This window comes from Setaria italica, chromosome V (assembly GCF_000263155.2).
Source record: "Setaria italica strain Yugu1 chromosome V, Setaria_italica_v2.0, whole genome shotgun sequence".
NCBI lineage: Eukaryota > Viridiplantae > Streptophyta > Magnoliopsida > Poales > Poaceae > Setaria > Setaria italica.
Window position 1 is genome coordinate 1,867,052 of NC_028454.1, and position 18,432 is coordinate 1,885,483.

An 18,432-nucleotide genomic window follows, 5' to 3' on the forward strand; every position below is an offset into this window, starting at 1 on the left:
CTATAAACCTATACCGTGCATGCCCGTGGAAGTGAGCTATAGGCTTTTGCATGAACTACAGACCCAAAGCCAAAATAGTAAGGACTAGTACAGGGAACATTCTTCAAATTGTACTTAACAATGTCATCTGGTTATTGGATTCTTGCTTCCCCCACAAGTACCCTGTGGCGGCCGGCCGTACGTACAATTAACCATGTACTATTATCTTGTGTTAAATTAAACTGGGAAAAAGGAATTTGCAATGAGTGAGTTAGGTATAGGAGCATGCATCCATGGCCCCAACCATCCGAAAACACGCAGCAAAACAATGGCGCATCTGCATGGCATGGCCAATATGAACGGAAACGATCCTCTCACCTTCTATGTACGCATCTTTTATGCTCGTAATCATATCGATCGACAGTGTAGATTATGTATGATATTGCTCTGACATTATTAATCTCCTGCCAGAGATCACTACAGAGATTAGCACACTTGTTAGTACGTAATGCATAAGATACGTGCAAAAGACAAATATGGACCCTTGCTGCCTTGATTCCTGGCAACAATTCAACATCATCACTTTACTGAGTGCAGCACAGTAGGAGGTCCCCGGCCGGATCGGAGGAGGTGCTCGCTGCCGGCGATCACTCTGTCAGTTCAATTCCTCCGGTCGAGATATATCTCACCGCATGTATCTGTCAAATTACTAACTCTTTTGAATTTTGACTTTTGATGCACAACAGACCAAAATATTTTTGTGTGCTAGAAAGGAATAATTAGCTCTGTATACCATTGCTAGGAGGAAAAATGTTCTGTGGCTGAAGTGTTAAACACTACTCCTCTGAACGTTTCCTTTAGAAGGGCAACAGTGGGTAATAGACTGAATATGTGGCTTGAGCTGGCAGGTAAGGTAGTGAGTGTTCAGTTGAAAGATCAGAAGGATGTGTTTGTTTCGAGTCTGAATAAACAGTCCTATACAGTTAAATCTTTGTACACAGATCTCATGCAAAGTGAGGGAGTTCCTTCTAAATGCATCTCTTGGAAGTTAAAACTTCCACTTAAGATAAAAGTTTTCTTGTGCTATCTAAAGAAAGGAGTCATCTTAACTAAAGATAATCTAGTAAAAAGGAAGTGGAAGGGGTGCACCAAGTGTTGCTTCTTAAATACAGAAGAAAGTATTCAACATTTATTCTTTGATTGCCATTGGGCACGGTGCCTTTGGAATATAGTTCATATTTCCTTTGGAATTAGTCCACCCTCTAGTGTTGCTAATATGTTTGGATCATGGCTTAAAGGTTTTTCTGTGAAACTTCGAAACCTGATATTAATTGGCACTTCAGCGTTGTGTTGGGCTCTTCGGTTGAGCAGGAATGAGGTCATTTTCAAGAGAGCCACTCCTAACTCCTTTGTGCAGGTTATCTTCAGAGGGGCGTATTGGATCAGGATCTGGTCGCAACTGTCTAAAGAGGAAGAGAGAAGCATTCTGAGGAAGAACTGCCAACGAGTTTGGAGGTCACCGCAATGGAGATATTCAGCAACTTTGGTTGGAAGTCCAGGAACAGAATTGAGTACTAGGAGTTTCGTTTTAGTTGGTTCTTAGGTTGCTGGAACTGGAACTTGTTCTGTCTTTGTAATTGGTAGTCTGAGCACTGCTATTTTTGTACCCCATGGCTGTAGGCTTTCAAACTTTGATAGCTGAGGCCGGATTCTTGATCCTTAATCTAAAAAAAGAAAAGAATAATTAGCTGAAAAATATTGAATCCCTGCAAGCGAGTAAAGTCTGAGCATGCAGTACATCTTCTTTTGAAAAAACATGCAGTGCACGCAGCCTGATTGGACGCTGTTAGAATGTAATTGGGCTCGTGGGCCTGTCCACCGTGACTCCCCACCTGGCCTATATATGTACGCTGACTATGCCTGAGTAATACATCGAGTATTCCACTCTTTCATGGTATCAGACGAGGCTACGATCCGTATCCTCCGTTTCCGCACAGCTAACCCTAGCCGCCGGTCCTTACGACCGGTTGGTTCAGCCGCCGCTAATCCTCACGATTGGCTGCTCCAGACCGCCGCAGGGCACGTTGCTCGCCGGCCTCCCTTCCTTGCACGTGTGTCCTCTCGCCGTGCCGCCGTCGCAGGGCTTCTCTGCTCGCCGGCCACCGTTCTTCTCCGGCGCGTGATCGCTCGGGAGTCCACGATCCAATCGGCGTCTGCGCGTGATCGCCTCCATCTGCCTCACGCGATCCGATCGACGTCTGCCCGTGACTACGTCCACGCACAGCACCTGGAGGACAGCAATCTGCCTCACGTCTACGTGCTGTACGTGATCTACGTGCTGTACGTGATCTACGTGATCTACGTGCTCTGCCTCACGTCTACGTCCGCGTGATCTACGTCGCGGGTCATCCACGTGATCCGGCCGCCAGCGACGCCCGTCCCTGCCTCTACGCCGACCGCGACCCAGTCTCATGGCAGAGACCGCAGCCGAGCGTACCGCTCGCGAACAGCGCGAACAGCGCGAACGCGATGCCGAGGACGCCCACCGTCGCCAAGCTGAGGCCGCCCGCACCGCCGCCCTCGACGCCTATGAGGCCAAGCACGCCGACGTCCACGCCGCCGCCATTGCCGTCCTCAACATCAAGGTGCTTGTGCCAGTGGTCCTCGACCGCGTCGCCAACAACTACACCCGTTGGCGTGCCCTCTTCCTTGTCGTCTTGGGCAAATATGCCCTCACCGATCACGTCCTCAACGATGTCGTCAACGCCGATCGGCCGGCGTGGGTGCAGATGGACTGCACCGTCCTCACATGGATCTACGGGACGATCAACGCCGACCTCCAGCAGTCCACCATGCTGAAGAACCCAACCGCCCGCGTCGCCTGGCTCCACCTCGAGGACGAGTTCCTCGGCCAGCGCGAGTCGCGTGCGCTGCTGCTGTCCGCCGAGTTCCGCACGGTGAAGCAAGGGTCGACGTCCATTACGGACTTCTGCCGTCGCCTCGAGACGATGGCCGCCGCCCTACGCGACTTCGGCGATCCCGTCGGCGACCGCACCCTCGTCCTCACGCTGCTCCGCGGTCTCAGCGCCAAGTTCCGCCCCATGGTGACGAACATCAAGCTGCGCCAGCCGTTCCCGACCTTCGCGGAGGCACGCACGCTTCTGCTTCTTGAGGAGATTGATCTCAACGACGTTACCGCCGACACCGAACCACCACCTGCCCCCGCGCCGTCGGCCCTCGTCACCGACTCGTCCGGCCCCGTCGCCCGCGCTCCCTCCACCCGTGGCAGCAGCACCGGTGGCGGCCAGGGCGCCTCCAGCCGCGGCCAGGGCAGCTCTGGTGGTGGCCAGGGCAACCGCCGACAGCGCCGCGGCCGTGGTGGCAAGCAGCAGCAGAACCAGCAGGCCGGTGCACCTGCTGCCAGCGGCTCCCGTCCGCCTCCCCTCCTCTACAACACTTGGGGAGGTATGGTTCAGTTTTGGCCGCACCAGCAGCCCTCCAACAGTGCTCCCGGCGGGCCGTTTCGTCCACCACAGGCAGCGCTCGCGGCTGTGCCGCAGCCCCAGCTGCAGCCCAACCTGGCGCCGTATGGCTACGGCGTCGGTCCACCGCCCGGGTTCGGCTACGCTCCGCCCCCACCGCAGCAACCGGCATGGACTCCCATGCAGGGCGGGTCTTTCGACACGTCCTCCCTCGCCAGCAACTTCAGCACCATGTCGCTAACTCCACCCGGACCAAGCGAATGGTACGTCGACTCCGGCGCCGGTGCTCACATGGTTAACAACGCTGGTATAATTTCATCCTCTCACCCTCCCTTGTCATCAAGTCCTTCATCTATCATTGTTGGTAATGGGGCTTCGCTTCCTGTTACTTCCGTCGGATCACACTCCTTTTTTACCACACGACGTCCCCTAGTTCTTTCTAATGTTTTAGTTTCACCTGACATTATTAAGAATCTAATTTCCGTTCGTCGTTTTACCACCGATAACAACTGTTCCATCGAATTTGATCCATTCGGCCTTTCTGTGAAGGATTTACAGACACGGAGCGTGATCGCCAGGTGTAATAGCACGGGAGATCTTTACCCGTTCTTTTCGCCGGCACCACCCAGCACCACCGCCACCGCCCTCACTGCTGCCGCGCCTTCCACCACCCTTTGGCATCGCCGCCTTGGTCATGTCGGTCCTGAAGCTTTGTCCAAGCTCCTTAGTTCCAATGCTATCACATGTAATAAGCGCCATGACACTCATGTTTGCCACGCTTGTCAGCTTGGTCGCCATGTGCGCCTCCCTTTTAGCTTGTCAAACTCTCGTGCACTTCGCCCATTTGATTTAATACATTGTGATCTTTGGACATCTCCTATTGTTAGTGTGTCTGGCTACAAATATTATCTTGTTATTCTTGATGATTGCACACACTATAGCTGGACATTCCCTTTACGCCTCAAGTCCGACACCTTTACCGTTCTCACTAATTTTTTCTCATATGCGCGCACACAATTTGACTCCACTATCAAGGCAGTTCAGTGCGATAACGGCCGTGAATTTGATCATTCCTCGGCCCGCACGTTCTTCCTCACTCACGGGGTTGCCTTTCGGATGTCGTGCCCATACACCTCTCAGCAGAACGGGCGGGCTGAGCGCGCTCTTCGCACCATCAATAATATCGTGCGCTCTCTTCTGTTCCAGGCCAGTCTTCCTCCGGTTTATTGGGCGGATTCCCTTCACACTGCTACCTATCTCCTCAACCGCCACCCTACAAAAACCTTAGACGGCCGAACACCATACTTCGCACTATACGGCACGCAGCCCTCCTACACCCACCTTCGTGTTTTCGGCTGTGCCTGCTATCCCAACCTGTCATCTACAGCTCCACATAAATTATCACCACGTTCCTCCTTGTGTGTCTTCCTGGGGTATTCTTCTGATCACAAAGGCTATCGGTGTCTTGACCTTCATTCTAATCGGATCATCATCTCCCGACACGTTGTCTTTGATGAGACGGTGTTTCCTTTCGCCGATATGTCCACCTCGCCCCAGGATCCCACCGCACTTGATTTTTTGGATAACACTGATGATTTCTCTTTACCCAATGGGTCAAGAGCTGTGCATGCAGGTACCCGTAGCAGCAGCCGTGCGATTGCACCCGGCCCACCGCCGGCTGGTGCATCGGCACCCATGCAGGCGCCCGCCCGCGCTGCTCCCAGCAGCAGCGCTGCTGCCCCCGGCGCTCCAAGCAGCAGCGGTGCTATCCCCGGCGTCCCCAGCAGCAGCGGCACTGCCCCCGGCGCTCCCAGCAGCAGCACTGCTGCCCCAGCCGCACACAGCAGCCGTGCTGCTGCCACCGGCGCGCCCAGCCAGGCCTCTTCTGGGCCAACCGGTGCTGCTACCCCTGCGGATTCCACATCCCAGGTTGTTGCCAGCGGCGCCGGTCGCACTACAGCCACGGCGCCCCAGGCGATCACTCCTGTCACTAATGCGCACAGCATGCGCACTCGTGGCAAGGATGGTACTCGTCATCCCGTCGACCGCCTGAACCTTCACATGGCGACCCTCTCTCCGGTGCCCACCTCTGTTCGCGCGGCTCTGGCGGACCCTGAGTGGCGCCTTGCTATGCAGGCGGAGTTCGATGCCCTGCAAGCAAATGACACATGGTCACTGGTGCCTCGACCACGCGGCGTCAACCTTGTCACAGGCAAATGGGTATTTCGCCACAAATTCAAGTCCGATGGCTCTCTCGACCGCTACAAGGCTCGGTGGGTCTTGCGTGGCTTCACACAGCGTCCGGGAATTGACTATGATGAAACTTTCAGTCCAGTAGTCAAGCCAGCAACCATTCGCGCAGTACTGACTTTGGCGCTCTCTCGCTCATGGCCCATCCATCAGCTCGATGTGAAGAATGCCTTTCTCCATGGCACTTTGTCTGAGACAGTCTACTGTGCTCAGCCAGCTGGTTTTGTCGACTCCTCCAGACCAGATTATGTGTGCCGCCTGAACAAGTCTCTGTATGGGTTGAAGCAAGCACCGCGCGCCTGGCATCGTCGCTTTGCCTCTCATATCACCTCTCTTGGTTTCACTGAAGCGAAGTCCGACACTTCCTTGTTCATATATTGCCGAGGCTCAGAGATGGCTTTCTTGCTACTATATGTTGATGATATTGTTCTGACGGCTTCCTCCATGGTTTTTCTTCAGCGGATCATTGCAGCTCTCCGCCAAGAATTCTCTATGACCGACATGGGGTCCCTGCATCACTTCCTGGGAATCAGTGTTCAGCGCCACCAGGACAGTCTGTTTCTCTCACAGCGTCAGTATATGTTGGATATTCTGGAGCGTGCCGGTATGACTAACTGCAAGCCTTGCAGTACTCCTGTTGATACTCATGCCAAGCTTTCTGCTGATGGTGTCACCGTCGCCGACCCCACTCACTATCGCAGTATTGCTGGAGCACTTCAGTATCTCACCTTCACCCGTCCTGACATTGCTTATGCTGTTCAGCAAGTCTGCCTCTATATGCATGACCCTCGGGAGCCGCATCTTGGCGCTATGAAGTGCATTCTCCGCTACCTTCAGGGCACTTTGGATCTTGGTCTTCATCTTCACCGGACCTCACCAGCTGATCTCACGGTCTACACGGATGCTGATTGGGCGGGATGTCCTGACACGCGCAAATCCACATCTGGGTATGCGGTGTTTCTCGGGGACAATCTCATCTCCTGGTCGTCCAAACGTCAGCCAACGGTGTCCAGGTCCAGTGCTGAGGCGGAGTATCGGGCTGTGGCCAACGGTGTTGCCGAAGCCTGCTGGTTGCGACAACTTCTGCAAGAGCTTCACCACCCTCTTCGCCGCGCCACTGTGGTATATTGTGACAATGTCAGTGCCGTCTACCTCTCCACCAACCCGGTCCAGCATCAGCGAACCAAGCATGTTGAGATTGATTTGCACTTCGTCAGAGAACGAGTTGCCCTCGGTGAAGTTCGTGTCCTGCACGTTCCCACTACGTCCCAGTACGCCGATGTCTTCACCAAAGGATTGCCGACGTCCGTCTTCTCCGAGTTTAGGTCCAGTCTTAATGTTCGCGGTGTTCCCAGTTCAGATTGTGGGGGAGTGTTAGAATGTAATTGGGCTCGTGGGCCTGTCCACCGTGACTCCCCACCTGGCCTATATATGTACGCTGACTATGCCTGAGTAATACATCGAGTATTCCACTCTTTCAGACGCAACTAAGGCAAAGCAACCCTCTAGACATACCTGCAGTATCTGCAAAATTATGGTTTGGATATGTATGTTGCGCGTACAGATAAACTAATAAACACACTGCATGGCTGTATCTATCAGACAATGATGTTGTGCACACAAGTATGAAGCTTCCATCATGCTGATAGCGAAGCGACCGATAAATTTTTATAACCATACCTTGCAACATCAGAGAAAATGCCCATGATCCTGCACATCATTTAGCCCACTTCCATCCATACATCAGAGACCTTTATGTGTATGTGTATCTGATGAGACAGACGTCTATCTTGTTAATTTCCGAAAGATCGAGTTGAGCATGGCGAGGCCCCATATGCTTGAGCTTAGCCTTTCGATCTGAGTAATCTACTATGGGCAGCTAGGCCCTGTATAATATATGGTGCCTCCAAGCCCACCATTTTCTTGGTGCGGAGTTTGGCGAAAAGTTTATGCGGCACAATCAGGAGAAAACAATTAGATTATTCTGACACAAGTACTGATCTTGTTCGTGTGCACCTGATGAATGACAAAAGCAAGCTGCACTTCTCATCATCAGCATGTGTGCTCCTACTATATTAGCATCAGGCGGTTGATGAAGTATTAGGGAGCCTAGCTAGAGGCATAGGCAGGACTAGAATTCCACTTGTGGAGAATCACACATGGCAGTGTAACACAAAACTACAAAGTTGAGGTGCAAACAAGGCATCTTTTGAGCTTTTAACCCAGCTCCAGCTCAGGGATGTTTTTATAAGGCTTAGACTTTGTACTTGCAGTATGTCTGTAGCTATATATATATGTGGTAGCTAATTAGATTAAAAGTGGTCTAGAACCCTAGCTGCTACGTAGGCCCTATGTACATTCCTATGATGGTGCAACATGCATGAGGCCTCCTCCAATGGTACCATGTCAGCTAGCTCATAAGATTGAAATACAATATTTTGTTTAGGTGGAAGGGGGAGAAAGAAAGGAGAGGGAAGAGCTGTCCCTTGATCATGAGATAGTCTCATGACATATTTTAAGACTATGTGGGGCTGGTATGTGGGTCCGTTTATATTTTGAGCTATGTGCTAAGAGTTAGATCATTGGACAAGTTGTCATTTTTTATTACTATGAGCTAGTGGTTGACTTTAACTGTTGGATGAGGCCTTGAGAATGAAGTGATTAAGATAGAGAGCTAGAGTACTAGCTAATTACTAGCAGCTTTGAGCTTCTAAAAGTAGTAAAAAAGAAGAAGAAGACAATTTGCAATTGATCTAGGGCTTTGGCCTACCAAATTGAGATAGTGCAAGTGCAGCACAAAAAGAACTGCGGATTTGTAGGCGAGCAAAAATATGCCCTCCGAGGAATCAGAAACGAGGATTGTGGAAATTAAGCTGTGTGCATACATAACTACCAACTGACACCCACTGATTACCCGGAAACAAATGGGAGGCTTTTGGATCGAAAAAGAATGTCTTTTGTTAAATATTGCAAGGGAATTCTCCCTCAACAAAAAAGACATATATCTCACGCAAATGATGGCAACCAACACCTGTCCATTGTCATCGAATCGATGCGATACTTGTGACCTCTCTTCGGTATAACAAAATGTATTATTGAGATTTCAGTTGTTGGCCACTCACAAGTGCCTTTTATTTTCGTTCCTTTATTATCTTTGTTTATTAGAAATCAGGAGCTAAGGTTCTTCTCGAGAAATTTGGATTTTTGACACTCCTATGAAGATAGGTTTCGCAAATTTGACACTCATATTATTGACACATTGATTTACTTGACATCTTACTTATTTAATAATTTAATTTTTTTAAAGGAGCAGGAGCACTGCTAATTCATATAAGGAGGTAGAAGTTTGCGATTACAGTTGAGTCGATGTTACGTAAAAAAGATACAAGCTCAAATGACTCATTCATGGAAAAAAAACTAAAGAGACTCTATTCCAGCTCAGGCTTCCCGCACGCTTGCTTCTTGAAGTTTATGTCCTCTTGAATGCGAAGAAGCAGCTGCATAGGCGATAGGAATTTATTTTCAAAGATCCTCCTGTTGCGCTCGTTCCATATATTCCATATCGTTATGATGCAGTAGGCTGCCAATGATCTCCGCTACTTCCTAGTGATATTGGTCATTGTTTCTGTCCACCATTGCACGGTTGATCATACCCATCTCCAGGAATGGGAACCTTCCTTCCCGTCCAGTTGGACACCAACATCCATACCTCCTTTACATAGGAGCAGGTGAGGCACAAGTGCAGAGCCGTTTCATTTTCTTGGTCACAAAGCTTGCATGTTGGTTCACACTCCCAATTTCTTTGCATCATCTTGTCTGCTGTTAATATCCTTTCTCTGATGAGCAACCATGCAAAGACCCTGTGTTTATTTTCACATGTGTAGTCCAAATGCTATTGCCGAAAAATGAACAGTATAGTCCTTTCAGCTGTGCTTGATATGCTGATTTGGCCGTGTATTTTCCATTTGCCGTCCATTTCCAAAATATCCTGTCATCTTCTTGGTCATTTAGCCGGACAGTTTGGACCAAGTCCCACAAATTCATAAGTTCCTCCATCTCCTGCACTATTTGCATTCTCCACAACCCCCTCTTCTAATTGTGATCTGTCAGCTCTTCTTTCACCGACCTATTCTTTCTCCATGCCCATTTGTATAATCCAAGGGCAATATCTCTAGGGGCTTGCCCATTTAGCTAAGAACTTTGCTAGAAGCTAGCTTTGTTTCCATTCCCAATAATGACCACAGTACTGGCCCTAAATAATTGTTTGTCAATTTCATCACAGGGTGTTTGACCTCCTACCCATGGTCTGTCTTGATCCACCCACTCATACCACAACCATCTTAGTCGAAGAGCTCTTGCAAATGCCTCTAACTCAAGTATGCCCAGTCCTCCAAGATCTTTTGGTAGTGCTGTTTGTTTCCATTTAACTAGGCAAACTCCCCCATTTGCAGTTTCTGAACCCTTACAGAGGAAATTTCTCCCGATCCTGTCGATTTTCTTAATGACCCATTTCTTCAGAGGGAATAATGTGCTAAAATAGATTGGAATTGAGGTAAGCACAGAACGGACTAGTGTCAGTCTCCCAGCCTTATCAAGCAGCCTTGCTTTCCATGCTGCCATTTGAGCTCCCACTTTGTCAATCAATGGCTGCAGTTGTGCCCTTTTCAGTTTGATTAGGCTGAGTGGTAACCCCAAGTATGTACATGGGAATGTTTGGATCTGGCATGGTAAAGTCTGCATGATAGATGTTATGTCCAATTGTTGGCAGGCTATTGGGTATGCAGCAGACTTCTGCAAATTAATTCTCAACCCTGAGACCTCCCCAAACTTGTCAAAGATTTCCCTTAATGCTTGAATATCTTCTGGAATTGGGTTTACAAAGATAGCAGCATCGTCTGCATATAAACTAATTCTGATTCCTACTGTTTTGCCCCTGATCAGTGTGATTAATGAATCAGCTTCTACTCTTGCCAGCAGTCTCTGAAGAGGTTCAAGTGCCAAAATGAAAAGCATAGGTGAGAAAGGATCCCCTTGTCGAAGTCCTGTTCTATGTTTGAATCCCCTTGTTTGCCTCCCATTTACCATTACTGATGATGTTGCTGTATGTAGCAGTGAAGATATCCACTCTCTCCATCTAATCCCAAAACCCATTTGCTCCATTACTTCCATCAAATAATCCCATCTCACTGTGTCAAAGGCCTTGGATATATCAAGTTTAAGGAAAACAGTTGATCTCTTTGCTTTGTGTAGCTCCCTGATCAGATTTTGAGTGTATAGGAAGTTATCTTGGATACTTCTCCCTCTTATGAATGCACTTTGATTTCTTGCTACCAGGTCCTTTAGAACTTGTGCTAGCCTTGTTGCCAACACCTTTGAGAATAACTTAGCAATACTGCTAGTGAGGCTAATGGACCTGTAGTCTGACAACTATTTGGCTTCTACCTTCTTTGGTATTAGCACAATCTAAGCAGCATTTAATTTGTTGAAATGTTGATTGTGCTGGCTGTTTATGAGCACAATTTAATTTGTTGAAATGTTGACTGCCTTCTTTAATTTTATTTTCTTGTTTTCCCAGGCAGCCCAAAGGACTAAAATGCCCTTAAGCGCGTAAGCTTCTGTTTGATAGATTGGCCATCATTTGACCATGGTGATTCGGTTGCCGGTGTTAAAATATGATCCGAGTTCTAGTCCAGTACTAGTTGTGTTAGTAGATTTGATTCCTAGTCTATTAGGAATCTTCTCTAGAGATAGAGCTCTACTCCTACGCGAGTTCTATTCCACCCTTATGTATATGTAAGCCTTATGTAGACGGCAGGGTAAGACATCTTATATGAGCCATGTATCATCCTTGCTTGTAAATTCTGCTCAATGGTGGTTGTCTTCCGTGGTTTTTTCCCATAAGAATTTTTTCACGTAAAAATCATGTCTCGTGTTCAATCTTATTTTTGCATTATATGCTAACAAGTGGTACCAGAGCTGGTCACGAGATTCAATTGAAAAAATATTCACCACGCCGTCGTCGGAGCGAGATTAATTCGGTGGCTTCCTCTTCCACTGATCAACTGTGGTTTCCGGCGTCTGATAGAGCCACTCTTGGCCTGTTTGTTACAGAGAGAAGTGTTTCTTAGATAAGATGTACTAATATGGGAAAAGCGCTCATCTAAGAAGCGGGTCTAATCCATCTTCTGTGTTTTAGTATAAATTAGAGCTCTAGCGAGAAGCGCAGTTAGGAGAAGCTGCAAAAAAGCATATCATTTGGCTACTAGTTTCACCTTATTTTGGCCATAAGCAGAATTTAAGCCGTTCCAAACAGGACCCTTCCTGCCACTCGAAGGATTTTTTTTTAGATTTGCTCGAAGGACTTTTTTTAGATTTGCTCGAAGGACTTTTTTTTTAGATTTGCTACGCACACACTAAAGGCTACCGGGAGGTTCTTCAGTTTTTTGCTAGACGTACACGAAGGTGTACCAGGCTGCAGGTTTTGTGCTAGGGTTACACAGTAATGTACCTAGATTATTACTGCAGATTATTTTCTTCTGGTTATTTCTTCCTAATGGCTTCTATGAAGTATGATATTCCGCTACTGGAGGTGCGATGCAACAAGTTTTTGATTACTCTGAAAGTTGTCGGTTGATGGTACTCTGCGTTCAAAATTATTGATACATGCATGGTTTTCCAATTAGGTCTATTTGTCCACCAAAAGATTTATGCAGAGGGAGGAGGATTATGCTGAGCATGCAGGACTTTGTTTTTCAACATGCCGGTTTATTTCTTTGGTAGTGCTTTGGATACTACATGCTGCTAAATGCTGATTGATGCCTTCTTCAACTGATGGTATGTTTTCTCATTGTTCCTTGGTACAAGTATTATCGGTGCTATTTAGTGGACCATTATCATGCCATTGTGTCATTTTGGAGAGATCGTATTTTGATGCTTCATTTGTTCTGGGAGAGCATTATTTTGGTGAAATATTTTTTTGGGGTATATGATTTCCACTGCTAAGGCACATTGATTTTTGAGGAGATATTGGGATTATAATTGGATGACTTTGAGTTAATTCTTATGGATATTTTAACACTGTTCATGTTAGCCTAGTGGTTTCTATTACTCCTATGGAGTTGGTTAATTGAAAGTGAAGGTTTAGCTATGAAAATGCATTTGGCCCCCTAAGTGGTTTTGGTGTTGATGACATGTATAACTAGTGACACGTTTAAATGTTAAGAAATAAAAAAATGCAAGAAAGGACCCGATTTGTTTTAAGGACGGTGTTGAAGCATAAAGGAAGATCTTTTTATACTTTCTAATTTTGAATTTGAGTATAGGAACAGTATCGGAAGTTCTGATAATAGATGCCAACAGGGGGTGCTCAGTGGGTTTAAATTGAACAATATCGGAAGTTCCGATAATAGATGCCGGAAGTTTCCAGTAACTTCCAGTAGGGATGCTCAGCCTGTTTTATTTGAACTATGTTGAAAATTCCGACCCTATGTCAGAAGTTCCGACAATCACTTAATAGAACAGCAACGGCTAGCTTTTGGAGCTCAGATATTTATACCCCCTCAGCCCCCCATTCATTTGTTGCTGACCTAACCCGCGACAAACACCTTCTTGAGCATTCAATACTCCTCCCCACTCCCTCATTGAGCTAAATCTTTGAGAGTTTTGAGCTAGAGATTGGGTGAGAGAAGGATTTGAGGTGTGTGACTCTAGCTTTGAGTGAGAGGTCAACCAAATTCATCTCAAGAGCACTTGAAGCATCTTCGGTCTTCGATTCGCATTTATTACTCTTGAAGCTTGCTTCTAGACGGTTCGGCATCGTCTGTTTGAGCGCCCTCTCATTGTGGTGCGCCCGGAAAGTTTGTATTTGGAGGATTCATAGTAAGTGACTCAATCCTCCTTTGTGGTTGATTAAGAGAGGTAAAGGGTTAGTGACGATCCAGCTCTTTGTGTTCTCCTCAACAAAGATGTAGCTTCCTTTGTGGGAGTGAATTTCAGTAAACAAATCCTTTGTCTTGTGTGCTTATTGTATTCTTCAAGTTCTTGTTGACCTAGAACTTGATTTGTGTCGATCTACATTCTTGTGAAGTTTCTATCATAAAGATCACCTGTAGTAGTCTCTATACTTCATTGCTGAACTTTTGATTTAAATAGTTTCTGCTGAAACCTATTTTATTTTGAATTTTGTAGATTACTTTTTACTCTGTCGGAAGTTCCACCCTTGTACTGGAAGTTCCGATCACGTCGGAAGTTCCAACACATTTAACACCACTGCGAAGAATTTTTAGGTTTTAAAGGTCGAGCCTATTCAAACCCCCTCCCCCTAGGCATCACACAATCTTTTCAAGCTATGAACTGAGTTTGAGGTGGAGGATTCCAAGTGCAAAAGAGCAGGTTTGTTTGACTAGAAACTACAATGTTCTGTATTGCAGGAGCAGTACGTTTATTGCTGTCTTTGCTCATCTAGAGGGGTCTAGTACAAAGTTACTGCATAGATACTATAATGTTTTATACTGGATTTCAGTACATTTGTTGTTCAAGGCGAAGACGTCCGCTCATGGCTGCACTATTGCAGGGGTCTATTGTAGAGGTTTATACTCCGTTAATTGCATGTTTATGCCTACATCTCAATGGTGTTTGAATGGAGCAAGTTATTGGCCATGTCATGGAATTTAGTTTCTTCTTCAATTGGCAGTTTATTGTACGTGATAACCCATGTGCAAGTTGCTCTTGCAAGAGCGTTGTTTTGCCAAGTTTGGTGTTCCCAATGGATCATATATTATTCCATGAGATGAGTTCTTCACTGGATATTTATTCAATACCACAATTGATACTACGACTTTATGTCGTTTGAGGATTGAGCATTATTGCCATTTGCTTTTGAGGTCGGTTGCACAGACTCAGACTTTTGCTAGGATTATGAATTAGTTGAAGATCTGGATTGTTCGTCTGCTTTGTTGATAGCTGTGTTTTTTTGGACCTATTGGATATTTGCTCAATTTTGCTTCATACGAAGTGCTAGGAGAATACTCAAGTGATGTTACTCATTGATTATTCCGATAGACATTGGCATTCAAGATTTCAATATGGAGGTTTATTATTCGTCTACATAAGGGAATTCGGCTCAAGGTGGAGATTGTTAAAATATGATCCGAGTTCAGTCTAGTACTATTTGTGTTACCAGATTTGATTCCTAGTCTATTAGGAAATCTTATCTAGGGATAGAGTCCTACTCCTACGTGAGTTCTATTCCACCCTATGTAAGTCCTATGTAGATGGCAGGGTATGACATCTTAGATGAGCCATGTATTATCCCTGCTTGTAAATTCTCCTCAATAGTGATTGTCTTCCGTGGTTTTTTCCCGTAAGGGTTTTTCCACATAAAAATCGTGTCTCGTGTTCGATCTTGTTTTTCATTATTTGCTAACAGCCGGTGCCCGCCATGCCTCCCTCGTCGGCCGACGCGCGCCCGATGTGCCTCCCTCGCTGGCCGCCTTACCTCCCTAGTGGCCGTTGTGCCCGCCCTCCCTGTCTGCTCAGCTTCCCTGTTGGCAGCTGGTGCCTGCCATGAGCCCATGACTGAAGATGGAGGCCGTGGCTTCCATGGATGAAGTGCTCATGGCTGGAATGACTGAAGATCGATCGAGCAGAGAGTAAAAAGAATGAATTCTACTGGTGCTTGTGCAGATTCTAAAGATGTGGTGGTGCGTGCAGGTGCTGAAGATGGAGATCAAGCAAATACCCGAGCTAATTTAAAACAAAAATCTGCCCTTAAATCTGTTCAAACCACAACTAGAATTGCTAATTAACAATCTGAATGTTTGGCTCTAATCACGGGCACGACAATGATGGTGGAATTGCTGGAGGTGGCGAAGTCCTGCGAGATCGTCCGGCTGCCGAAGGAGCTCATCTCGGTGGCGCTCTCCCTCGTCACGCTACATGATGCCTGCCGCGCCGCCGCGGTATCCCGGGACTTCCATGCCGTGATCGACTCCGATGCCATTTGGTCCTGCTTCATGTCGCATGACCTCCCATTGCTTGCCGACAGGGAGCTCTGCGACCTCGCGATGGCGTCCACAGCAGGGCAGTTCCTTCACAAGGGGAAGTTTTGCCATTTCACATGCTAGTAAGTGGGAAAAAGGCAAATAAAATCATTAAAGAGGTAAAATATCAAGTAAATCAATGTGTCAATATTATGAGTGTCAAATTTGCAAAGTCCATCTTCGTAGCATCAAATGTACGAAGCTACATGTTTGGAGTGTCAAAAATCCAAATTGCTCTGTTCTTCCTCTCCTTCTTTTCTTCTTCTTCCCTTTTTCATTTATTATTTTGTTTTTCTGAAAAGAAGGCGACGGCCCAGAAGGCAACGCGCGGCTCCAGCGGACTCTTTTCTTCAGCCGGGGGCCACAAGCACAGAAGAAACTGGGACGATGGGCCGGCTCATTTGCGCGCCGCCACCTGACGGCCCATTATTAGCCCAATGCACCCCCCTAAGTGCCCCAAAGGAGCCCATCAGCCCAACTCGCTTCACCTCTCGGCGTCTCCATCGAGCCCTAGGCAACGAACTCCTCAGTTACATCGCGCCGCCTTCCCATCCCCGTCGCGCCGCCCGGGCATCTCGCCGTCGTCGCTCGTCGCCGTAAGAGAGAAGGATACCCTGTGAAGCTGCCGGAGCCGTTGCCCTGACATCGGTTAGAGGATTGTCTAGGGCGGGGAGCAGGAGGAGGGCGAGAGGATGGTGAAGGGGAGGCCGAAGCCGACGCCAGCCAACGCGCCGGCCGAGGTGATCTTCGACCCATCGGCCCCCGGCTCCCGGAAGCCCCGCCGCGCCGGGGCGCCGTCGGCCAGCAACGAGTGGCACAGCTTCATGGTTTGTCTCTTCTGTCTCTCGTGCCTTCTCTCTGAAATATCCTTGTTTTATTGGTGCGGCAATTCCTCCACTGTAGGAACCCAGCAGTTTCTGTTTCAGGCATCCTAATGTTCATTTTCCCCTCTAGGGATCGAGTCTGTCGGATATGTATCGAGAGCCAGTTTTGGAGAAATCTGATGACACATCTGATGATGAGCCTGACATTGATATTGGGAAGCTGTTGAAAGATGTTGAGCTCTTTGGTAATTACTCTATAACTTTCTGCCACTATCTACTAAAACCTTGTTTATACCACATACACAGAAATTGTCATGTGTTTCTTATTCATATCTTGTTTATACCATTCTGTCATCTAAGTTAGGGATAGCAATAGCATGCCTTGCCAACTATGTTAGGTTTCAGGGACAACAATTTGTAAACCAAACTGATGCACTGCTCGAGAAAACTCTGAAGCATTTGGAAGTTCATATGCAGGAAACTAGTGCATCTAAATTTTTTTCTCAAACCTAGATTGGGTGTGTCTAGCAGCTTATTCTGTAATTGGCTCTAACCTACAGTCTTTTGTTTAAGAATATGGTTATTTCTGTGACCATATGTGGCTGTAAACTATAAAAATGAATGCTGCATCAGTGCGTCTTGTTCCTCCTGTTATCTTGTTCATGCAATTCTTTTCAACATTTTGTGCTGGTGAAGTGGCATCAGAATTTGCTCCTTTTCATTCTGGAGCAAAGAGGAGTTTCTTGTCTGATTTTTGTTTATGTGGTTTTGTCATTCTTTAGTTTATCTGTACTTTATTCCTTCACTGATTTTACTGATATTCAATCACTAACTTGATGCTTTGTTTTTAGGTGCTTCTACATTTAAGGAGCGGAAGCAAATCGAGAACCGTAAGGTGGTTGAATTGGGTGGAAAGGTGAATTCTCGTTTTCTTTACCTCTAGGCATTCTGGCTCAAAACTTTTTCATTATCTCAGTGTTTATGTTATCCACAATAGGCCGTTAAGAAGCACCGCACACCATTAAGTGTAGCGAAGCCAGCTCTTAAGAATCAAAAGAAAAGAGAACTGAAGAAAATTGAAGAGGTATTCTATTGCTTATCCGTTGCACCTTTTATAGCTTGTTATTTAGGATGTAAACAACAAGTGAAATTTGAGTTTTCTATGCAGGAAAAGCTACTTGGGATTTTCAGGAAGCGAGACAAGAATAGCAAACCTCAGACGACTAGGCCAGAGAACCGAGTTCTTAGGGCCACGCAAGGGCACTTCAAGAATGGTATACTGGACGTGAAGCATCTTCTGTCGGCACCAAAACCATCGGGAAAGGATGCACTGGAGCCGAAGATGAGAAAGGGCAAGCACAAAGGGAAGGGAAAACAGAAGGGCGGCAGAAGAAAGGGACGTTGAAGAAAACACACTCTGTAACTTGTTTTGTATGAACATAGATGGATGAAAGGTTAAGATGACACCTTGTAATCATTCTGGCATTAAGATAGTACCTTGTTCTGCTGGAATCTTGGAGGCAATACTTAAACTGATGTAGACCTCCAGGCTGCGATTCGTCAAGGACGGGTTTGGTTCACTTTTATCCTTTTTCTGCCCCTGTGCACTTGATGCCTGATGTCTGCAAGCTGCTATTTTGGGCTAGGCTACTACAATTTGCTTATCTGTTCGCTGTGCCTGGGACTATATACTCCCGTTGTCATGTTGGATATGATGATAACTGTCTATGGAGGGCATCAATGCTGTCATGCATAAATGTTAGATTTAATTCTAATGGAAGAAACCTTCCAGGAATTGTTTAGTTAGCAATGCTCCGTACCCTTATCTTCCACATTGGACCTTAAAAAAGTATCTCT

General features: G+C 46.8%; 2 protein-coding genes across 2 annotated transcripts; both read left to right on the top strand.

Annotated features, from left to right (window-relative positions):
• The first annotated feature begins 2,450 nt into the window (after positions 1-2,450).
• On the top strand, positions 2,451-5,104 carry LOC111257461. The gene is made up of 2 exons (XM_022827268.1): positions 2,451-4,894; positions 5,095-5,104. The coding sequence occupies exons 1-2, from the start codon at positions 2,451-2,453 to the stop codon at positions 5,102-5,104; spliced, it is 2,454 nt and encodes an 817-aa protein (XP_022683003.1).
• An 11,129-nt stretch (positions 5,105-16,233) lies between these two features.
• Positions 16,234-18,191, top strand: LOC101757580. The gene is made up of 5 exons (XM_004967409.2): positions 16,234-16,578; positions 16,706-16,820; positions 17,427-17,491; positions 17,573-17,659; positions 17,744-18,191. Exons 1-5 carry the CDS (start codon positions 16,444-16,446, stop codon positions 17,978-17,980), a joined length of 639 nt encoding a protein of 212 aa, XP_004967466.1. The 5' UTR covers positions 16,234-16,443; the 3' UTR covers positions 17,981-18,191.
• The last annotated feature ends 241 nt before the right edge of the window (positions 18,192-18,432 follow it).